This window comes from Amblyomma maculatum, chromosome 10 (genome assembly GCF_055883805.1).
Source record: "Amblyomma maculatum isolate TAMU_Amacu chromosome 10, ASM5588380v1, whole genome shotgun sequence".
Taxonomy (NCBI): Eukaryota; Metazoa; Arthropoda; class Arachnida; order Ixodida; family Ixodidae; genus Amblyomma; species Amblyomma maculatum.
The window spans coordinates 65,101,611-65,126,316 of NC_139353.1; the positions used below are offsets into that span (position 1 = coordinate 65,101,611).

The window sequence follows — 24,706 nt, forward strand, 5'->3', positions numbered from 1 at the left end:
AGTAAGCATATCGAGAGCATTATCTCGAACCCGATGATATCGCTTCGCGGCGCTGACTGCAGTGCTGGTCACGCGTTCCGTCATTCGTTTTAAGTCTGTGGGCGGCTGTATACGTGTCAAAGCGACTTAAGATACGAGAGAAGCACTAGTGGAGGAGTGCAAAAATGAAGACCAAACGGTGTTTTTAACTCCTATCGGGAGCCCACGGTACTTTTTGTTTACGCAAGCTTGCCATAAGGCATATTATAGAAACTCATGTAAATTATTTTTCGTCAGGAACTGGAACAGAATTCAGAAAAGTCCTCTTCCCTTTGCTTTTCTCACGTATTATAAACCGGCCTCAGCGGCAACGTTATCTAGCGTCCTTGATTACGTTGTCAAGCAACGTAGCAACGCACTATCTCAATGGTATGCTTTCGCCGTCCGTTGGCGCAAACCGAACACTATGTTCCTGGAATTTTTTTAACCCTTAAGCGGTGCCAGCCCAGAAACTCCTGGGGCGCTCAGTGAGGGATTTTTTTGTTTTCCTGCTCATAGATTACCGTATGACAGCGGATAGTGTAAACTGATCCTCTTGAAATTTCCCAAATTAGCTGTTGTCTACGTAGTTGAAGGGCTAATGAAGCGCGAATTAACCACACTGGCGGTTTTCGTACCGCAGGTGAAGTCAAACGGGTAAAGAACTATGCGTCTGCAGTAACGCGGCTGCAATAACAAAAAGAAAGCCGATGTTTTTCCCAATATTAAGGCGATTCCGCTGTTGTTACCATCAAAGTTGTTACGGCTTTCATGATTACTGTTTATCTTTGCATATTTATGCTATTTCAACTGATCGCAATTATTGCCTCTCCTGAAGGAATTGCATTCTGCCGATAGAACTCGCCCCTGGGTTCTTCATTCGCCCAGTCTTGCCAGCCGAGGCTTCTACGAAAATGAATATCCACTCGGCCTTCAATTTATTTCGCATTTTGAAAATTTATAATAGCGTCAGGATGATTTGTACATTATGCCAAAGAGCCTTACTAATCAGTAACTTTGAAACACTGATGACAAAAAATAATTATTTTTAGGCGAGTAGCGAAGTGCATGCGTAAGAGAAAGGATCCATTTTGAACTTCGCGATCGAGAGCCATATTGCTATGGACTTATACTAGAGCAGGATCTGAAGCGCCATCTAAAGCGCGCGGCTGGAGTCAGAACCGCAACTGCGCACGCGTCAAACAACAGGAGCGCCACGCGTAACGTCACAGTTGCGCCCCCAGCGTTGTCACCGCAGACTTCGCAGCGTCGTTGCGACGAACAATGTGCCGCTAAGCCACCGCCGGTTCTACAGCCTCACTTCCCGCGTTGCGCATGCGTAGTAGGTGCAGATTCGACGTGCGAGACGTCAGAGTTGCGCCGCCCCATACTCCACAGGCTCTCTGTGCGCGTCGAGAATGCGCAGTATCTGCAGATGACGTCATTACTCCGCCACTTATAAAAAATGGATGAGAAGCGTTCGTTCTTCAGATGCGCGCTGGACAGCAATAATGAGCTTTACTACGCATAACCGTGCGTACAAGCCTTCGCGACACATTAGGCTTAATTGTTACAAAACCGACTAGAGCAAGTGCTTTGCAACTTTACACGCTGAAAGTCGTTTGAAGGAGCGCATAGCTTATATGATATTTCCATGCCATTGGCAATTATAATTCTGCTCTAGTGGGAAATACAACTTAGGTTTGTATTTCTTACACCACTTTGCTAGAGGCTGCAGAAAATGATGACGCTTAATACAGCTTCACGGTATCGGAATTTTCGAGGTAACTCCTTAATAGCACCACTATTACCATAACCAAATGGACAATTTCGGCATGTAAGAAATTGAATACGTGATTTCTTCGCGATAAGATGAAACTCAAGCTTTTTTGACGAACGCTACATTCATACGCAAGATAATAAAAGCTTTCAATATTTTTGGACTGGCTAAATCAGAGCACTCTTGAAGATATGACGCATTTTATTCAATAATAGGCGCGCTTTCAAGAACTTCACTGGCGAGCATCGCGTTATCACTTTGAGCCAGTGGTGTGTTCGGACGACATATGTTCTTCATGTAGTGCAGTACTGTTTCACCACGTCTGTTTAAGATTCGAGAAACTCCCCTTACTTCTCCCTTCAAAATTGTCATCAGTTCGCAAATGAATAATGGGTGTTTCGCGCTTCTGGTAGTCAACCAGCTTGGAGCCTATAAAACAGTTCGCCTTTCTTCACAATTCCTTCAGCTTACATATTGCTTCAGAAAACGGCGTAGTTCATCTATTTGAGCGAAAAATGCAACCTAAATGTGGAGGGCGACGGGGTTGTTACGTTGAAGAAGAGGTTTCGTTCACCGACTTCCCATTATTTTCAGTTCTATCACTGGGGTGCAGTGAACAACACAAAAAAATGAGGGAATGATTCTTGATCACGTGAAACTTTCTCCTTGCACGTAGATTCGCAACATATGATATTTGTGGAGGGCATATTAAGCAGTATAGCTGTTGACTTTCATGTTGTGCACGAATTAAGAACCGAGAGATCTGCTTGCAAGACTCCAGATTAGTTCATTGCTTGGAGAGACCTAATATAATCTGTAGTCTTGTCCGGAGCGCATTGGTAAATTGCTTTGCCAGTTAGAACGAAAAACAGTAAGTTAAAAAAAAAACTCAAGAAACGTGAGCAGTCGGGGGCCCTTTGCCTTTAGCGGAATACTCAAAACTGTGATGCACTGGCGCGCCCGCAAAGAACGTTTTGAACGCTAAGAGTTATTCGTGCGACTGCCTATCACCGTGCGCCTACACTATATTGCTCAGCATAGCAGCTAGACCAATGCCGTACTGCTGAAGCCTACACATTATGCATAAAGTGAATATTTGGGCTTGAAAGCTGTGCACTTAAGGCACCTTGATAGGTATTTGAGGACCCTGCGAATGTTGGTGCCCGACAGACCACAAATGTTGTTTCTCTATTGGCGCAAATTATTTACCACAAATTAAAAATTGATAATAATTGGTGCTCTTGATTTACGCAATGTTTTCCTTCTTCCTTTTGGCCATGCTTTGTTCACATGCATTTATGAACCCCCCTTTTGAATGTGCCTGTCCAATTTAAAAAAAAAAAAAGCACTTGTTCGTACCTTTTCTGCGGTGCAGTATACTTGAAATGTATTACCAATCCGTGTGGTCTGCCTAAAGTCTGGATATAAGCTAACCGTCATTTAAAAAAGCACGAATACTGGCATAAAATCACGCGTGAAACCTTCTATGATATTTACGTGCGATTTCTCAATTTTGCAGGTCAGTGGTGGTGCGACCTTCGAGTGCGAAATGCCTCAATAACACAAGGCCCTAGCCAGGAATGCCAGCAGCACTTTAGTAGCTGCACTAGTAGCGGTACTCTCCGCTATAAGGAGGAGTGCCAAAGTATATTGCAACCAGAAAGCGCCAAATACCAATTTGTATAGTTACTCACAAGCTGAGTGCTAGTAAGGCACGACTTGGAATGAAGCTAATGACATCATTGTTTTCCGTACAGAAAGCGACTTCAAGGCTCTGTGTGTGTCGTCTTTGCAGGGACATGTGCGTAACAAATTTCTGGAATAAAACATTCGTCCAGAGAAAAGAAGAGATGGATAACATTTGTTTACTTGCCCTTATGCCTTGTTTCGTGTTTGAAGCTGATGGCGAATTTTTAGCTTGAACATATTCGTCAGCAAGCGTAGTTACGTAATCAGGTGCTTTTTGAATATGATGAACAAAATACACATTTCGAACGTATATTACCCGAAATATGGCAACCACAATGATTGAACAAAACATGCGCCTATTTACTGTAGTCGGGTACTCATTCATACCACGGAATGAACCCCAAAACAGTCTTACTAGGTAGGCGCTCAATGGAGTACGTGGGGCATAGCAGCGGTGAATTCAAGGCTGCGTTTTTGTACCAGTAACCATAATTATTAGCCGGCCTATACCCATTGCAAGGAAAATACTCCTCCCATATTCCTCCAATAATCCCGGTCCGGTGATACCTGCACCCACTAGACCACTGCAAAATTCTTAACGTCCTCCGCCCACCTACCCTTCAGGTGCCCCTTGCTACGCTTTCCTTTCCCTGTATTCCAATTAGTTACCCTAAGCGGCTATCTTCTCTTTGCTTTGCATTAGAGATGGACAAGACGGCTAAATTTAGTGAGCGGCTCGGAGCGGCTCCGCTCACTAAAGTTAGCCGGCCCAATTGGACGGCTCACTTACATCTGTAGAAGTGAGTGCGCATATATATATCAGTTCAGTTCAGTCGTTCAGTCGTATCCGACTCTTCGTGACCCTATGGACCATGTCACGCCACGCTTTCCGGTCTCTTACTATCTCCTTAACATCAGATACCTTCATCTACAGCGCCTCGAGGATGCCATCTAACCATCGCGTTCGCTGCCTACCACTTCTCCGGTAACCCTCAACCTTTTCCAACATCAAATCTTTCTCCAGCGACTCCTCTCTTTGCATCAGATGACCAAAGTCATCATCATCATCATCATCATCAGCCTGACCATACCCACTGCAAGGCGAAGGCCTAGCTCTCTCATATTTCTCCACTTAACCCGGTTCTGTGCTAGCTGCATCCACTTGACCCCTGCGAACTTCTTAACCTCATCCACCCACCTAACTTTCTGCCGCCCCCTGCTACGCTTTCCTTCCCTTGGAATCCAGTTTGTTACCCTAACACGGAAAGTTGAGCTAGTTGGTACATATTTTTAAGGAATAACAGCGCGGAGACGAAGGACAAGGAAGAAGACAACACCTGCGCTGCCCTAAGCGACCATCAGTTATCCTCTCTTCGCACTACACGTCTTGCCCATGTCCATTTCTTCTTCTTAATTTCCACTAGAATGTCGGTAACTTGAGTTATTTCTCTTACCCACTCTGCACGCTTCCTATCTCTTAATGTCACCCCTACCATTTTTCGTTCCATAGACCTCTGGGTTGTCCTCAACGTAAGTAGAACTCTCTTGGTTAGCCTCCACGTTAACCTCTCATGACCAAAGTAGCTGAGCTTTAACTTTAGAATTTGACCCTCCAATAAGCAGTCAGGATTTATGGCCGACAATATCGACTAATTTGATCTTCTGGCCATCCAAGGAACTCTCGAGATTCTCCACCAGCACCACAATTCAAACGCGTCAATTCTTCGGCGGTTAGCCTTCTTCACAGTCCAACTCTCACATGCATACATGACAACTGGAAAGACCATCGCACAAGTTATACGGATCTTGGTTGGCAGTGTAATGTCTCTGCTCTTTACTAGGCGGTCAAGGCTAGCCATGGCTCTCTTTTTCAGAAAAAGGCATCTCCTAATTTCATGGCTGCAGTCTCCTTCCGGGGTAATCTTGGTGCCCGAGAAGAGAAAAGGTGTCACAGCTTCCAGTTCTTGTTCCTTGATGCTCCAGGACTGATGGGGCAAGACGCCATACTCTTTGCATTTTAATGTTCAGTTTAAGCCCAAACTTCTCACTCTCATCTTGTACGCGCGTCAGAAGTCTCTTGAGTTCCACTTCACTTTCTGCCACTAAATCCGCATATCTAAGTTTGTTGATACATTTCCCAGCAATCTTAACTCCAGCTGAAGACTCGTCCAGACCGGCCTTCCTCATGATGCACTCAGAATATAGGTTAAATAGGCAGGGCGACAGTATGCAGCCTTGTCGCACTCCTTTCTCAAACGCAAACCTATCAGTAAGACCATGCCCAGTTCTGACTGTGGCCTCTTGCCCTTCATACAGTTTCCTGAGTAGACGTATATATATATATATATATATATATATAGTCCTGAAAAGTAAAATCAATTTTGGCTCGCACGGGACACAGCAATCGGTGGCATTTAGAATCAGTTTCTGCCTGCGGTTGGAATTGCAGTTGCCTGTTGGGACAACTGTAGGTGCTACGAAAGAAGGGGGACATTCGGACCACTTCGCTCTGCTTTCCTCCACATGGCTTTGTCTTCAAATGGTGTTGTTGCACCAGCGAACTATGCACGAACGACGTCTCACTATACTCATCGGTTCGAACAGCAGCATTGCAATGAACGGTGGCATTCCTTGCCAATTAAGGCTTCTTTACTCCTCCCTTCAGCGGCATCGAGTGTCGCACTATATTACGCATACAGAACCAAAGGGATTGCAGCAGACTTTACACCGCAAACGAGTACAAGTACTGGTCCCCACTCGTCGGCATGGAACGGAAACACTAAACTGCAACACAAAAAAACGTGTGGGCACCAGCAGCAGTGCGCCTGCGGCACCCGCGGGAAGATTCGAAGGCAATGGGTTTGTTGTGACACTGACAAGGAACGGCGGTGTAGCAGATTATTCGCTTTGCGTTTTGAAAAATCTCACCACGGCTCCGACAGACAAGGTTCACTGCTTTTAAAAAGAGCAGCCGTTCCAGCCATCTAGCAAATCTCCATACATAGAACAAAAGCACAAGAAACACCTCACTCCCTCTCCAAAAGAATGGCGCACTCCGCTCAGAAGACAGCCGGGGGCGAGGACATTATTGCGAATTTTACAAGAAAGGGCAGGAGTTTGCTCTCTCGCATCGCATATATATATATATATATATATATATATATATATATGAAGGATAGAAGCCAACAGTCGGCGAGGCCAAGGAAAGCGTAGGGGATGTTACTTTGTCTTTTTTTTTAATATATGCTTGAATAATCACAGAAATTAGTAAGGTAATCTTGTTTAGGTTAAAGATAATTAAACACAAAGTAGCAGAAAAAACAACGCGCCGATGGTGGGATCCGAACCCACGACCTCCGAATATCGCGTCCGGTGCTCTTCCAACTGAGCTACTCTGGCAGCCTTGAAGCCATAGGTAGCGTAAGAGGGTTCTAGCACAGCTTTCGCCCTCGCTCTTGATCACGTTCTACGTGACGCTGGCGGTAACAAAGGGACGTTCTACGTCCGCCGCTATGGTTGAGGGTGGCGCTGGTGAACACTCTCAAGGTTCGTATACAGACAACATAAATACCCAAGCAAGTAGCAGGGGGGACAGCGGCCGATGTAGCTCAGTTGGAAGAGCACCGGACGCGATATTCGGAGGTCGTGGGTTCGGATCCCACCATCGGCGCGTTGTTTTTTCTGCTACCTTGTGTTTAATTATCTTTAACCTAAACAAGATTACCTTACTAATTTCTGTGATTATTCAAGCATATATTAAAAAAAAAAAAGACAAAGTAACATCCCCTACGCTTTCCTTCGCCTCGCCGACTGTTGGCTTCTATCCTTCATGTATTATAACGAGCACCCTCATTTCCCCTTAATTGATCTGCTTGTAGCTTACGGGGGTCTCGGCTCTGGCAGCCTTGAAGCCATAGGTAGCGTAAGAGGGTTCTAGCACAGCTTTCGCCCTCGCTCTTGATCACGTTCTACGTGACGCTGGCGGTAACAAAGGGACGTTCTACGTCCGCCGCTATGGTTGAGGGTGGCGCTGGTGAACACTCTCAAGGTTCGTATACACACAACATAAATACCCAAGCAAGTAGCAGGGGGGACAGCGGCCGATGTAGCTCAGTTGGAAGAGCACCGGACGCGATATTCGGAGGTCGTGGGTTCGGATCCCACCATCGGCGCGTTGTTTTTTCTGCTACTTTGTGTTTAATTATCTTTAACCTAAACAAGATTACCTTACTAATTTCTGTGATTATTCAAGCATATATTAAAAAAAAGACAAAGTAACATCCCCTACGCTTTCCTTGGCCTCGCCGACTGTTGGCTTCTATTCTTCATGTATTATAACGAGCACCCTCATTTCCCCTTAATTGATCTGCTTGTAGCTTACGGGGGTCTCGGCTCTGGCAGCCTTGAAGCCATAGGTAGCGTAAGAGGGTTCTAGCACAGCTTTCGCCCTCGCTCTTGATCACGTTCTACGTGACGCTGGCGGTAACAAAGGGACGTTCTACGTCCGCCGCTATGGTTGAGGGTGGCGCTGGTGAACACTCTCAAGGTTCGTATACAGACAACATAAATACCCAAGCAAGTAGCAGGGGGGACAGCGGCCGATGTAGCTCAGTTGGAAGAGCACCGGACGCAATATTCGGAGGTCGTGGGTTCGGATCCCACCATCGGCGCGTTGTTTTTTCTGCTACTTTGTGTTTAATTATCTTTAACCTAAACAAGATTACCTTACTAATTTCTGTGATTATTCAAGCATATATTAAAAAAAAGACAAAGTAACATCCCCTACGCTTTCCTTGGCCTCGCCGACTGTTGGCTTCTATCCTTCATGTATTATAACGAGCACTCTCATTTCCCCTTAATTGATCTGCTTGTAGCTTACGGGGGTCTCGGCTCTGGCAGCCTTGAAGCCATAGGTAGCGTAAGAGGGTTCTAGCACAGCTTTCGCCCTCGCTCTTGATCACGTTCTACGTGACGCTGGCGGTAACAAAGGGACGTTCTACGTCCGCCGCTATGGTTGAGGGTGACGCTGGTGAACACTCTCAAGGTTCGTATACAGACAACATAAATACCCAAGCAAGTAGCAGGGGGGACAGCGGCCGATGTAGCTCAGTTGGAAGAGCACCGGACGCGAAATTCAGAGGTCGTGGGTCCGGATCCCACCATCGGCGCGTTGTTGTTTCTGCTACTTTGTGTTTAATTATCTTTAACCTAAACAAGATTACCTTACTAATTTCTGTGATTATTCAAGCATATATTAAAAAAAAGACAAAGTAACATCCCCTACGCTTTCCTTGGCCTCGCCGACTGTTGGCTTCTATCCTTCATGTATTATAACAAGCACCCTCATTTCCCCTTAATTGATCTGCTTGTAGCTTACGGGGTCTCGGCTCTGGCAGCCTTGAAGCCATAGGTAGCGTAAGAGGGTTCTAGCACAGCTTTCGCCCTCGCTCTTGATCACGTTCTACGTGACGCTGGCGGTAACAAAGGGACGTTCTACGTCCGCCGCTATGGTTGAGGGTGGCGCTGGTGAACACTCTCAAGGTTCGTATACAGACAACATAAATACCCAAGCAAGTAGCAGGGGGGACAGCGGCCGATATAGCTCAGTTGGAAGAGCACCGGACGCGATATTCGGAGGTCGTGGGTTCGGATCCCACCATCGGCGCGTTGTTTTTTCTGCTACTTTGTGTTTAATTATCTTTAACCTAAACAAGATTACCTTACTAATTTCTGTGATTATTCAAGCATATATTAAAAAAAAAGACAAAGTAACATCCCCTACGCTTTCCTTGGCCTCGCCGACTGTTGGCTTCTATCCTTCATGTATTATAACGAGCACCCTCATTTCCCCTTAATTGATCTGCTTGTAGCTTACGGGGGTCTCGGCTCTGGCAGCCTTGAAGCCATAGGTAGCGTAAGAGGGTTCTAGCACAGCTTTCGCCCTCGCTCTTGATCACGTTCTACGTGACGCTGGCGGTAACAAAGGGACGTTCTACGTCCGCCGCTATGGTTGAGGGTGGCGCTGGTGAACACTCTCAAGGTTCGTATACAGACAACATAAATACCCAAGCAAGTAGCAGGGGGGACAGCGGCCGATGTAGCTCAGTTGGAAGAGCACCGGACGCGATATTCGGAGGTTGTGGGTTCGGATCCCACCATTGGCGCGTTGTTTTTTCTGCTACTTTGTGTTTAATTATCTTTAACCTAAACAAGATTACCTTACTAATTTCTGTGATTATTCAAGCATATATTAAAAAAAAAGACAAAGTAACATCCCCTACGCTTTCCTTGGCCTCGCCGACTGTTGGCTTCTATCCTTCATCTATTATAACGAGCACCCTCATTTCCCCTTAATTGATCTGCTTGTAGCTTACGGGGGTCTCGGCTCTGGCAGCCTTGAAGCCATAGGTAGCGTAAGAGGCTTCTAGCACAGCTTTCGCCCTCGCTCTTGATCACGTTCTACTTGACGCTGGCGGTAACAAAGGGACGTTCTACGTCCGCCGCTATGGTTGAGGGTGGCGCTGGTGAACACTCTCAAGGTTCGTATACAGACAACATAAATACCCAAGCAAGTAGCAGGGGGGACAGCGGCCGATGTAGCTCAGTTGGAAGAGCACCGGACGCGATATTCGGAGGTCGTGGGTTCGGATCCCACCATCGGCGCGTTGTTTTTTCTGCTACTTTGTGTTTAATTATCTTTAACCTAAACAAGATTACCTTACTAATTTCTGTGATTATTCAAGCATATATTAAAAAAAAAGACAAAGTAACATCCCCTACGCTTTCCTTGGCCTCGCCGACTGTTGGCTTCTATCCTTCATGTATTATAACGAGCACCCTCATCATCCCCCCTATATATATATATATATATATATATATATATATATATATATATATATATATATATATATATATATATATGTATATATATATATATATATATATATATATATATATATATATATATATATATATATATATATATATATATATATAGATATATATAGATGATGCGGAATTCGCACCCGCCCGACAGGAAAGGTGCACTGAACGAGAGAACAAGCAACCAGCTCCCCGAAAGATCCGATGGCTCCGGCCGTTTCGATGGCTCCGACCGCTCCGGCTCCGACCACTCCGGCTCCGGCGGATCCGGCTCTGACTTTTCGAAGCCAAATGGCTCACCCGCTCTTTGAAAGGAGCGGCTCCGAAGATCCGGCTCACTCCGGAGCGACCCATCCCTACTATGCATTCTCTGCCCATGCCCATTTCTCCTTGATTTCATCTAGACTGTCATTAACTCGTATTATGTCTCTGATCAACTCTGCACGCTTTCTCTTTCTTAACGTTACGCTACCATTTTTGCTTCCATAGCCCTCCGCGTTGTCGTCAACTTAAGTACAAGTTTTTTCATTAGCCTCCATTTCAGCCCCATACGTGAGTACACTTAAGATGGCACTGGTGTATACTTTGCTCTTAAGCGATGCCGTAAGTATCTAGCCACAATATGTGAGAACTTGAAATTGCGGTCCTTCCCAATATTATTGCCACAGTTATTTCCCTTTAATGGCCCAAATCTGCAGTTACTGCCTGTCCTAAAGAGGCATGTTCGCCTACCACTTCCAGTGCTTCGCTATCTATTTTAAACTGCAGTTACTTGACCATTATCAAAGAATTCTGCATTTTGATTTTCAAGGCTACATTTCTGCTCTTCCTGTTTAGGTCATCAATCATCCTTTGAAGTTAATTGTCAGAGTTACTGAGCAAGGCAATAAGGGCGCCGACTAGCAGATTATTGAGGTATTCTCAATCAACCCTTATCCCTACCTGCTGCCAGTTTAAGCCTGAGTACTTCCCCTAAGTGAGCTCTGAATAGTGCAGTTAGATCATGTCTGTTTGGCTTACACGTTTCTTTATGGGAATTCGTTACTTTCGTTATGCAGAAGTATGGTTCCTGTGCAGACACTGAATTATACCCGCAATGCAGGAACAAAATATTTGAGCGCAAATGAACGTGTACAAGGGCCCGCAAGTTCAGTCAGTAAACCCGCGCCATTGTCTAATGAGCGGCACAACTATAAGAGTACAGGTTAATTGTCTGTGTCAATTTTTTTTCAATAAGCAAAACAACTGCGTATCACTTCTGGTCAAAGTATATAAATTGTGAAATGACTTTTAGAGTGTTAACATCTGCTTCAACATAATTTAGTGATCCCCGCACCATCTGGCGTGGAGCTGAAAGGTTATTACAATATTTTCAACTTACTAAACTCGTTCGGTTAAGCCACAATATGTGAACCTTATGTAAGCTCTTTGTATATGTGTTAAAATAAAGTAGATGTGAAAATTATGTTTGTGCGTTCTTTTACCTTTCTGCAACTCCAAATTCTGTCTTCTTCCTTATTGATGAAGTTAAGCATCACTTAGTGACGCCAGCATAAAGCCCCTACTATTTATTAAGATACAGCATTATAAATAACAATTGCTCGCGTGGATCATCCAATCATTCAACTAACACACCACGAATGAAGGTGTAATTTGCAAAAATGTGGTGCCATACTCGACTACATAACATGCAGGCCAGCACGCCATCCAGCCCCCATGGGCTGGGGACCTAATGGGGCTTCACATTCTGTGCTACCTGGGTTACTTGAGAAACTGAAACGCTAAGGAATAAGGGGTCTCTCATATAAACTCTCAAAATCTTATCTACCGGCCAGGCACAGTTTGTTGGAATAAACGGTGTAAATTGCCAGGTAATGAAAATAGCTTCAGATGCCTCGAAAGAAAGCATTGTTAGCCCGCTTCTCTTTAGCCATACGTTTAAGATGTTGTCTTCATTCAAAAACATGTGAAATTCAAAATGTATACGGATGATGTAAGTATAATTATTCCGTATGCTTCTCCAAACGACCTAATTAGTAAGGCCGTTTATATTGACCAACCAGTCAAAAGAAAACAGATCAAAAGTAAATGTTAAGAAAACAAAATATATAATTTTCCGGACTACAGGTACGCGACCACCTTCAAATATATTCGTAATATTTACCTCTACTGATATAAAAATCTTAAATAGCTTTAAGACACTGGCAGTTTGTCTACAACGCACTTTAGTGAGATAATCATGTGAATTTGTTTCTTCGAAAACTTAGTCGTATAGTGGGACTCATTAACCGGAAGAGTTAATCGTCAGTAAAGTTATAACTATACTGCATTTTTCACTTCCCACATGAATTACTATTATTTAGTGTGGGGCATAACAACACATTCGAACCTGATTAGGATATTATTGCAAAAAGAGGCTATGTGTGTTATTGAAAATGCATTATACACAGAACACAGCACAGAATTTTTCCAGAACCATAACGTTATACGAGCTCAAGATATGTACAGATATAACTTGCGCGGATAGTTTTGTTATGGCAATGAAAAAAATAGCACAGCATGAACTTGCATTGTAAATCTACACAAAATAGTGCCTTCGCGTTCCACACGGTACACGGAATTCTTGAAAATACCTAGGCCTAGAAAAAACTATGGGCTCCAAGTGCTTCGCCACGACTTGTCAACACTCCTAAATTGTCTCGAAAACTAAGGCATAATTATTCTTAACTTAACCTTACAAAATTCGAATACTTTCTACACTCTGACCTTTAAAATAAGCTTGTGTAAGAAATGCCTATTCCATGCTTTTTCACTCTGTATTAATTTCTTTCTTTTGTGGAGAAATGCTCTGCAATGTTTGCATACAAAAACCACTGCAATTCAACAACCTTTCTTCATTTCGTGCTATGTGCTGTGATTTTGAATTATGTATTATTTTACTCTTTGTCTATGTTTGGTTTATTTATCAGCTAACAAACGTTTTCAACGCCTTCGAAGATCGTACATGCATCGCTGCTGCGCTGCTGCTTTCAAGGTCAAGGGCCACTAAAGCTGCTTCCGTTCAGCTTTGTTACTTGACCTTCTCTATATATTTTGTGAAAATAAGTCATTGAATTGACTTACTATTTTAGAAAATGGCGCAGAAACCGCGTGGCATGCCGACCTGCTGAAGTGACTCTTATAAACGTTGCGCGACAGGAGACCTCCGCATGAAAAAGTAACTGAGCGCTTCTTCACGGGACTACCTTTCTCTTTATGAACGCACAAAATGAAAGGCAAAACTGAACACAAAAAAGCTAAATAAATGTCCGACCATAGCATATGAATTAAAACTTTGAAGTTGGAATGTCGCTTTTTGTGTACAACAGTTTTAGGCAAAAACTTTAGTTTCCCAAAAAGAAACTCGTGTTTAAGAAAGCACTCCCCAAGAATTATACTTTAGAGGCATTGCCTTATTTTATCTGACATTAGGCTTAAACTTTTCATAGGTAGATTTCAACTTGGACAAAAGATTCAAAAATCTTAACCGCTGTTATGAATTCCGGTTTAAAACATGCAATAGTTTGAGTGCAGAGGCGGTCTGCATTCATGTCGAAGATGAGATGCCCAGCCTCTTTTAACGAAGACAATTTAAACGTTGCATGCCACAAAGGCTTTAACGATATGCTCAACTTCCTATCGTGTCTCTAGTGCAGGTGAGATCCAAAGCCTGTTTTACTAAGCGAAATTAAACGTTGCATGGCTGGCGGGCTCTAGCGATATTCGTCGACGCGTAGAGGGCTGTCGGTGGGACAAATAGCTTGACACGTTACTGCCCTGTGAAAAATTAAATGAAAGTTTGGAGCCGACGTTTGCCTTCATCCGGGCTTTTGATACTAACTCTTAAATAATACTATTTGAAGAAGGATGACACTACATAGTATCATACATGTCAAGATGTTCACGCTGATTTTCAATATGTAGGCTGTAAATATCGATGTTCTTTTTGTTGAAGAGCATGCTATGATCTAGCATTCATTTCTCACATGTGCCTCTGCAAAGACATAAATAAAAAGTGGTTCGTAGCAGTTCATACACCAGGCTCTCTACCAGGCTTATCATAAACGGAATTTGCAATGGCGCATCGAGATTTTTCTCTTTCTCTAAGTGACCGCCTACCACAACTTCGGAGTCTTCTGAGGCTAACACTCGTCATCCATGTGTTTTTCTTACTGCTCACAGTCGTTTTAGCGGTGAGTTGTTTACCAGGACATATTTGCGTTTTTGCATCACCTTAAAGCGCCCACGCGCTGCAAGTGCAAAATATGGACTTATGCGAGGACAGTTGGTTGTTTGCACAGATTCATAGTGTACCATATTGTTTTCATGTAAACAGGATCAACATAATCGACGACTTTTCTAAGAATTTCATAAAGGCGATTTGTAAGCCGAATTTATTCGGCTTGCCATTTGAAATTGGCCTAACGAACTGCGCGCCTTAAACATGTTAGTACTGTAACACCTTCCCTCGCAGTGCAGTGACAACGTCAACATCGTTACGTTCTGTTTACGCATCTCTCTCATTTAATCTAGGCGAGTACGTCATACACCTAAGCCATCTTGTTGAGTGCGAGTGCGGGCACAGTACCTAGGGTAGTGTCGTGAAGGTCACAATGCGACTCATCAAAACTCGTAATACTTTCCCATCTTCGCAGCTAAAAAGAGAAGTTCACCCTTAAAAAGTCTCAGCAACAAAATCACTGAGTCTTATGCGTCGTCAAATAATATCGCGTGTGGAGTCTTATTACATGTATTAGCTCTATTGCCTTAACCGTCTGTGAAAAGAGCTTACAGCAACACATGTTCTCCCAGTGGAACCAGTTCTGGTTCAGAGCGGAGGCTTTTCGTCCTTGATATCTTAGCTTGTTTCAAGCCGTCGTGATTAGTCCGTTTGAACCACCTCTGCATACATGTATACATCAGGCCTTAATTTTATGCCCAGCAAATACTCATGGTAGCAGGAGGTTTTGCAGCAGTTCAAATTAGGAAGATGACCGAATGTCTCTCTCTTTGTGGAATTCATTTGTGTATAAGTCACTTTTCTCACCCTGGACCACATGAAGGGCTCAATTTGATTTGTCACTACCAGAAAACATGGTAAAGAAAATAGAAATGCCGGACAATGCTTTTTCCTCGAATGCTTTAAAGCCGTGATGAGCTGCTTCATGTGGAAAATTGATGTTTGTTTATGGAATCTAGCCCAATTTGGTTGCTGATTTGGGCGGGAATGTACGAGTGGTTTTGTTTCTCTAAACTATATTTTAGGTGAAGTGTGGTCTATTGTCAAAGCTAATACACAATCATTTCTACCGATCACTCTGCCGTTCAGGGACAAATTTGTTTACGGTGGTTTGTGTAGAGTGTGTTCAATACCACATATATTTAAAATTTTATTTCTTTTATTGGCCATTCCATTGTGTCAGGACCCACCGAGGGAGACCTGGGGAGTATGTTCAAGTGTGAGCGTTGCTACGGAAGGGTAATTTATTAGGGTGAACTTGATTCTCCCCTCGTTTTGAAATATAGTGGCAGCCCCGAGTCTTTGTGGTGCGTTAAAAGGCCTACACACTGGTAGAGACGCGAAAAATATTTGTCTGCCGAATTTGTGTTACCTCTCCGATATTACATTTTTTGTCAGGGGTGAGCAGACTCTAATAAATATACTGGTGCTTTATTTGAAGTGTGTGAGTGAAGTAAGAAATTCGTGGTTTTGTTCTCGGAATATTCAGTTTTAAAAATTCCAGGTGTTTCCGTCGAAGATCTTACTCGCTTATCAGGGTTGGAAGGTCACCACTACCTAAAGTTTGTGTTCGTCTCTGTAAAGACGACTATTGCGCAAAAGCATGTTAGCCTGAAGTTGAGGCCGTACATATGGCACTATCTGGTAACCACCGCGCAACCGGCAGCTCTTATATAACGGAGCGCTTGATCGCAGTGCCACGGGTTCGTGGCGCTATCTATGCACCCGCGTGCAAAAAATAGCGTTTGTTTCAACTTACGTAAACCTGGATTTCATGACTGGAAACTGCATGCGGTGGTTCAATCGTTAAGGTTCTCATCTACGCAAACTCGCTAGCTAGATTCAAATCCGAAATGGTTCCGATCCGTCCGACGCCCTGGGCTCCAGCATTCTCCCTGCTGCCTGATATGCTAGAAATACATGTCGGAGAGACTAAGACGTTGGTGCATCCCCGCTATGAGATTCTCGGTTGCGGCGAGTATGGCAGCTGTATCCTCCTGAGTCTGAATTTACGGCTCGTGGACATGTATATGTGATCTGACGAAACATCTTAACCGATAAGAGGGACGCCACAAGAAACATCGGAACCGATACCTGATCGGTGTGGGTGAGCGAATGAGTTCATTTGCACTGATACCCCGAATGATTATATAAAATGTGTTCTACTCCTTATAAGGTATTCCGAGGAGTTCAGCTTGCCCTGTGACAACCTTCATCGACATCTCCGTACTTTATTCGATAGTTCCGTGATGATAGTTCCGTACAGTTCTGTGATATTGAACCTCATCATTTTTCCAGCCCTATACTAAGATTATTTCACCAGATTGAATGCTTTTTGGTAGTTTCGCGACGGTTTCTAGTGGCGGCATTCATACTGAAGTGCTACCAAACTCTTTACAGTATTCACTTGATAAGTTAGTGTTGCTGAATGCAGGAATGTTTACGGGGTTATCTAAACAAGTAGATAACGTGAAATGCAGAGCGCTACATGCTTTGCAGCTTAAAATGCGGTGCAGCAAGCAGCGACAATGGGTACAACATCCCGTACTCGCTTCCGACAAAGAAACACTGGTGGCAAATGCATTACCTACGACATTTTGTTTCCCTGAGTGCAGGCCACGCACCGCAGTAAAACACTGCGGCTACGGAACCTAGTTGGAGGCAGAAACCAATATTCTTGCTATGAATAGGACGGCCAGATGAGAGCATTGACACTATAAATGTGTATTTGCTTTTTGTTTGATAGCATTTCGCTCATTGATTAGCATTGGAACTCAGAGTAAAATGATGAATGAATGCCGCCATTTTTTCATACACAAATGTTGCTGTTCTGTGCAGGGCGTGGATGCTAGGATTAACCCACCAGGTGAGTAAGGGCTATCAATATGCTTCAGGGCAGTGTGTTATGCTTTGACAAATTTATGAAAGAATATACGCGCTAACTTGTCTGCTGTGGAGGCTGAAATATTCCTAGCAAAAAATTTCAAGATGTGCTTCTAGATAAAGAAAAGCAGTTTCGTTTAAACTAAAAGTTTTTAAAGGAGAATGTAATTGGGCACTTTCATCCGCGAGAGGTGTTTCCTATACCTATGCAACTAATGAACGACAGTTCAGTGCGATCGCTGCCTTCTCTAACCAACATATATCTTGAGGAAAGGAGTATCCACACATTAAATGACCATGGCACATTAACAACTCGAATTAGCGAAAGAAAAAACTGGCGTTCTAAACCACGCTCAGTTCAGTTCAGTTCAGGCGTTCAGTCGTGTCCGACTCTTCGTGACCCTATGGACCATGTCACGCCACGCTTTCCGGTCTCTCACTATCTTCTTAACATCACATAGCTTCATCTGCAATGCCTCGAGAATGCCATCTAACCATCGCGTTCGCTGCCTACCCTTTCTCCGGCGACCCTCAACCTTTCCCAACATCAAATCTTTCTCCAGCGACTCCTCTCTTCTCATCAGATGACCAAAGTAGCTGAGCTTTAACTTTAGAATTTGACCCTCCAATGAGCAGTCAGGGTTTATGGTCGACAATATCGACTGATTTGATCTTCTGGCAGTCCAAGGAACTCTTAAGAGTCTTCGCCAGCACCACAATTCAAACGCGCCAATTCTTCGGCGATCAGCCTTTTTCACAGTCCAACTCTCGCATCCATACATCACAACTGGAAAGACCATAGCACGGGTTATACGGATCTTGGTTGGCAGACTAATGTCTCTGCTCTTTACTAGGCGGTCAAGGCTAACCATTGCTCTCTTTCCCAGAAGCAGGCGTCTCCTAATTTCATGGCTGCAGTCTCCTTCCGAGGTAATCTTGGCGCCCAAGAACAGAAAATCTGTCACAGCTTCCACTTCTTGTCCATTGATGCTCCAGGACTTGATAGGGCAAGACGCCATGATCTTCGTCTTCTTAATGTTCACTTTAAGCCCAAACTTCTCACTCTCTTCTTGTACGCGCATCAGAAGTCTCTTGAGTTCCACTTCACTTTCTGCCATTAAAGTGGTATCATCCGCATATCTAAGGTTGTTGATACGTTTTCCAGCAATCTTCACTCCAGCTGAAGACTCGTCCAGACCGGCCTTCCTCATGATGCACTCTGCATATAGGTTAAATAGGCAGGGCGACAGTATGCAGCCTTGCCTCACCCCTTTCTCAATCGGAAACCAATCAGTAAGACCATGCCCAGTTCTGACTGTGGCCTCTTGCCCTTCATAAAGGTTCCTGAGGAGACAGATGAGGTGAATTGGAACTCCCATCTCTTGGAGAGCTTGCCACAATCTGCTGTGATCTACGCAGTCAAACGCTTTCGCATAATCAATAAAGCAGAAGTAAATGGGTTTCCGGAACTCTCTTGCTTTTTCCATGATCCAGCGAAGGTTGGCAATTTGGTCTCTAGTTCCTCTGCCCTTGCGAAACCCAGCTTGCACGTCCGGAAGCTCCCGATCCACATACTGCTGCAGCCTACCTTGCAGGATTTTTAACATCACCTTGCTAGCATGCGAAATAAGCGCGATCGTGCGGTAGTTGGAACAATCTTTGGCACTGCCTTTCTTTGGAATGGGGATGTAAACTGACCTCCTCCAATCCTGTGGCCACTGCAGGGTTGTCCAAATCTTTTGACATAATGTATGCAGTGTGTTAACAGCGTCGTGGTTGAGGTTTTGAAGCAACTCAGCTGGAATACCATCAATTCCGCTAGCTTTGTTCTTAGCAAGGCTGGCTAAGGCCCATTCAACTTCACTCTTCAGGATGCCCGCCTCGAGATCAGTAATCACAAACGTCCTATGTTGGGTTTGCACATCCGGGTCCTTCTTGTACAGTTCTTCTGTGTATTCCTGCCACCTCTTCTTTATCTCTGAGGCTTCAGTGAGGTCCTTGCCTCGTTTGTCCTTTATCACGCCCAGCTTAGCACACAAGCTTCCTTTGATATCTTTGATTGTCTTATACAGAGCTCTTGTGTTCCTTAATTGGCTGTTGTCCACAACTGCTTGACACTGTACGTTCAAGAAGGCATTCTTATCTCTCCTTGCTATTTTCTGAAAATCCGCATTGAGAACCTTGTATCTTTCTCTTTCCCCCATACCTTTTGCCATTCTCCTTTCCTCAGCTATTTGCAAAGCCTCTTCAGATAACCAGTTTGCTTTTTTGCATTTCTTTTGCTTTGGAACTACCTTAGTAGCAACTTGTTGTATTATATCACGAACATCAGTCCACATCTCTTCGGGCTCTTTGTCTTCTAGATCTAATTCTTGAAATCGATTGCTCACTTCCACAGCATATTCTAATGGAATCTGATCCAGATCATACCTGAAAGGCCTTCTAGTTTTCTGCGTTTTCCTCAATCGAAGCTTAATTTTGGCAACAAGAAGCTGATGATCGGTGCCACAATCGGCCCCAGGCCTTGTTTTTACTGCTTGTATAGCGCTTCTCCATCTCTGCCGGCAAATAATATAATCGATCTGATTCCTGTACAGACCGTCCGGTGAAATCCATGTGTACAGGCGCCTCTTGTGCTGTTGAAAATGAGTATTCGCTATGGTCAGGTTGTTTTCTTGACAGAACTCTACTAGCCTCTGCCCAGCTTCATTTGGTCTGAGTCGCTTTGATACGTTAAAGCCCACAAATCAAACCTAAGAAGTACAAGATGCACTTCAGGTAATGGCTTGAAGTTCGTTATTAATAATAACTTAAGCTTCAACATAACAAAACCACGCTACGCCTGTAATATTCCCCTGAAGGGATATATGCGAGCTGGCTCCTGTGTTGGCATAAACAAAACACGAATTTTGAGCAACGTTTGTTTAATTACGCGTAGCGACGAGTTATAATAAAGTAACACATACACTTCAACCTTAATATACTGGCGTGTAGTGCAAATACCTAACCAGTGCAAGTATAAGAGGCGTCTCTCATAGGCTGAGTCGCTTTGATACGTTAAAGCCCACAAATCAAACCTAAGAAGTACAAGATGCACTTCAGGTAATGGCTTGAAGTTCGTTATTAATAATAACTTAAGCTCATTGTGGCTTAGCAAAATAGGTGACATATGGTGGCGGGACATTCAAGGAAAAAAAAGCCGTTCAAGCTCGAACAGCTAATTTACAGAGTAAAGAGCTACTTTTCAGACAAATTCCGCCACCTGGTGCCATTAACACGTCATTCATTCTTTCCTTCATAAAAATTTATTCATGAGGCTGAACTGAGGCCTAGAGGTGAAGGGGGTAGGTTAAGTGAGGTTGAGGGGGTCAGACTCCGACATGAAGTCTAGCAGGGCAGTAAGCATACGCTAGGCGTTGGTATTGGGGGCTGGCTAGTCTTCGTAAATCTGAATGTGGTGAGCATTTATGCAGAGGGCGCGGAGGCTAGCCGTGCCAGGGGAGGTCCAGATCAAGTGCTGCAGGTCAACGGATTCAGTAGGGCAGTTGGGGCAGCTGATCTTGGTTCAACGCAATTGACTCAGGATGTCCGGTGTGTACGCTGCACCCGCTCCCGCCTTGTAAGTTAGAACTTGGGCAGGATGATAGAGGACGGAAGGGATCAGAGGAGTAATATCGGGACAAGGTCCCGCAACAAACCCCTCCGCTTATGTTTAAGCCGCGTGGTGAAAGAGTCCGGTATGATGAAGGAGACAGGAGAACAGTAAGGGTGGTCGAGTTGGGCGGGCCCACATCAAGGCTATGCTGGCGGTCTTCCTCTAACTGCACGCCAGCGGCCTCGTGGACTGTCCTCTTCGTGGTTCCTTGCGCGTGATGTCAAGGTGTCCAATGAATTCGTACCGAGACTTGTGAGGTCTCTCGCAGGTAGCGGCAGCGCTGTTTACTGAGGTCTTGTAAGGACGGGCTTGCAGGGTTTTTATACCCTCTTGACTGTCGGTGTAGATGTGGATGCAACGATCTGTTCCTTTGGTGCAGTGTTGAAGGGCCTCGTCGATGGCCGTTAAGTCGAGCTCAGTTGCGGACCAGTACCTGCGACCACTGTGGCTAGTAGCCTGCAGCTGTGAACCCTCCCCGTAGTAAGCGGTGGTTGCAGACGTGATGCCGGTGTCATAGTCATGTTATAGGGCGGTGTCAGTATAAATGTGGAGACCGATGTGCTGGTCTTGTGTATCAATTATGTGGTGTTGTCGGTGATCTCTTCCTGGCACTTTGGTGTTGTTTGGAGGGGCTTTTCGATCCGTTATCAATGTTTCTATACGTGGTTCTGTTAGGTGGTCAATTATGGCAAGTGAAGGTTAGTTTTGTCAAAGATTCGAGTAAGGAGGTGGTGCTCGTTGGGTGTGTGTCGCAGGCGAGTTTCATGAATGGCTCAATGCGTAGCAGTAAGTGCATCCACTGGAGGGAGTTGATCGAATCTCTGAAGCTCCGTGACACGTGTGTGTACGGGTAGACCAGGTATAACCCTCAAGGCACAGTTATAAAATAAGTCAAGTGTTTTGCAATTGACTGCGGTCAAGTCTAAGTAAAGGGCATCGTAGCGGAGCTTAGCAAGCAAAATAGCGACGTTGAGGCGACGCGCTAACTACGTGCCTGCGCCCCCACTCTTGCTACAAGACTGTTTGATTATGTGGAGCGTTGGCTTCCGTTGAGATTTTAGCTGTTGGATCCAATCCTTAGCAGTACCATGTTGATTGATGGGAACGCCAAGTATCCAGAGATAACCTTCCGGAGGTCGTTCAAGGCTTTGACCGCCGAAGTGCAGGCTGACGTCTACGCCGCTAGGCCCTGGATGTGTGACAAAAAATTATGTTGTTCAGGGAATGGACGCATGCTTGTAGGATGAGGTTTATTGTCGATTGTATCTAGCGCTATTTGCAGCGTCTTTGCTTGTTCCAGAGCCGTATTACGGTACGTGGTGCAGAGCGTGATGTCGTCCGCCTATATTGTGAACCATAGGCCATCGATATTATCTATTTGACATGCGATGTTTGTCATAATGATGTTAAATAAGGTGGGCGAAATGAATGAGCCTTGAGGCGCACCCGTGTGGTTTGTAAAACGTTGTGCCGTGTGGTTGGTATCGATTCCAATTTCATAGGTTATGTTACTCAGGAAGGATTTCACAAAGTTGATGACGCGGGCTTCAAATTCAGTGTGAATGAGCGCGTCCACAATGGCTTGATGGCTGATGGTGTTGAACGCCTTGTGTAAATCGACAGCTACTGTAAGTCGGGATGGCCTTTGCACCATCGGCGTGCTTTGTTCAGGCTAATTTGGAGAAGATAAAGGTTATCGTGTGTGCCTAGCTGAAGGCTAGAGCCAGTCTGGAACGGGTAAAAATAATTTTAGGTCTCAAGGTAATGTGTAAGGCGATTGGTGACCATGCGTTCCATTAGCTTACAGACGGTTGAGGTTAGAGAGATCGGTCCAAGTTGGCAAGTTGTGTGGGGTGTTTTCAGGCTTGGGAATGGACGACTACCGAGTGCTTCCAATGTGGTGGTAGGCAGCCCGTATCCCAGTGCCGGTTGGTGAGGTCTAGCAGGTTTTTTTCTTAGTAGGCGTGCTGGAGTTCCGGAGCTTGCTCCAAGTGATGCCGCCTTTGCCAGGAGCACTGTTCCCTTTAACTTGTGAAAGAGCATACTCGAATTTAAACGTTAATGCCAGTAGAGTCTGTGGATGGAATAGGGGCATAGAAATCAGATAGGTGTGGTGAGATGGGTTGCGGAAAGAAAGTGCGGGCTGCTTCCTGCTCAAGCTCGGTAGAAGTCTGACTAGTGCGGAGGAGAAGAGTTTCGCCTCTATTTGCTGTTTTTCTCTTGCCGTTCATGGCCAGTAATATTCTCCACAGCTTCAAACACGATTCAATGAAAGCTTTGGTGTACGTTAGGTGCGCAAGATGGCACCACTGGTCCAAAAAAATGGCATCAAATGCGCTGTGGCATAATTCCTTGGCGTCGGCCTACAAGGTAACAATCTTGTACCTTGCCTAATCGTTATTGGTGGCAGTAAATTAAAACGACCAATAATATTTAGTACTCCTTCACGTGACATAATCGTGAAGTAAAATTTACTAAATAAACTACAGAGAATACCTGAAAGTACTCTCATAGCAACCGTTCCATGTTGGGATGCCTATCTGTCATGGTCGACGGAGCCGTGACGGACGAGTGGAGCTGGAAATATAGGCGTTAAATGCGTTCTTGCATTAACAGTCGAATTACCAACGCCCCTTCGCTATGTCAGCAAAGATAAGAAGGTTAGTTTATTTTTTGTTCTGTGTTGTTAGATAATGAAGTACAAACTAATTACACGCATTTTAATAAATAACTTCGTGAAGTAGACAAAGTAGTTCGAAAATTGCATACCTATTCAAAAATAGGCGATTACAATATTTTTTGCAAAGCACCATTCATGCAGCCATATTTAATCAGAATAAAACACGTGCGGTGGTTGAGTGGTTAAAGCGCTTGACTGCTTAACCCCAAGGCACTGATTCTATCTCAGCCGCAGAGACCGGTTTTAAATGCCGGTTAAAGTCACGCTGCGTCTCTATTTATTGATATTTGAACACATTACAACACCAAGTTGTGACAATTTTTAGACCATTTCACTGAGCGCCTTTAGAAGTTTGGGAGTTCTCAGACGTGAAATTTTCTACACGGTAAAAACCTCGAAAGAAAGCTTTCATTTTGCTAGGTACTTATATATATATATATATATATATATATATATATATATGCATATCTCGTCATGTGAATATAATTAGCACAATTGTATAGAGCGCCCAATAAAAGAGCGATGCAGTACACTCCTTGAAACATTAAAGCAGCAGCGCCAGGTCGTTGAAGTTTTTTTTATATCTGTGCTTCATATATTTAGAGCAGGCAAATTAACTGTTTTGTGTAAATGATGCAGTAATGGAGCTGCTTTGTCAGCTTCATTTCGCCAGTTCCTCAACCTTTGTATATTCGCTTTCTTTTGAAGGCGGAAATGAAAAAGTTCAAAAGTTGTGAAAAAAATATGTAACAATGGGGAGAAAAAACAGAACTGAGCAGACCATGACACTGTTTGTATCCTTCACTCCGCTTCAATGAGAAATGATTATCCCCCTTTTTA

At 44.3% G+C, this 24,706-nt stretch overlaps 1 protein-coding gene and 1 non-coding gene across 2 annotated transcripts in view; both read left to right on the forward strand.

The window, feature by feature from the left end:
* The first annotated feature begins 8,084 nt into the window (after positions 1 to 8,084).
* Positions 8,085 to 8,157, forward strand: TRNAL-CAA (transfer RNA leucine (anticodon CAA)). Its single transcript has one exon. It is a non-coding gene; the product is annotated as a tRNA-Leu (tRNA).
* Positions 8,158 to 16,501: 8,344 nt separating this feature from the next.
* LOC146176707 (clotting factor G beta subunit-like) overlaps positions 16,502 to 24,706 on the forward strand; it is a 32,173-nt gene continuing 23,968 nt past the window's right edge. The window contains exons 1-2 of the mRNA XM_084581366.1: positions 16,502 to 16,591; positions 17,487 to 17,514. Coding sequence (XP_084437492.1) covers positions 16,502 to 16,591; positions 17,487 to 17,514 — 118 coding nt within the window. The remainder of the gene's footprint in view (positions 16,592 to 17,486; positions 17,515 to 24,706) is intronic.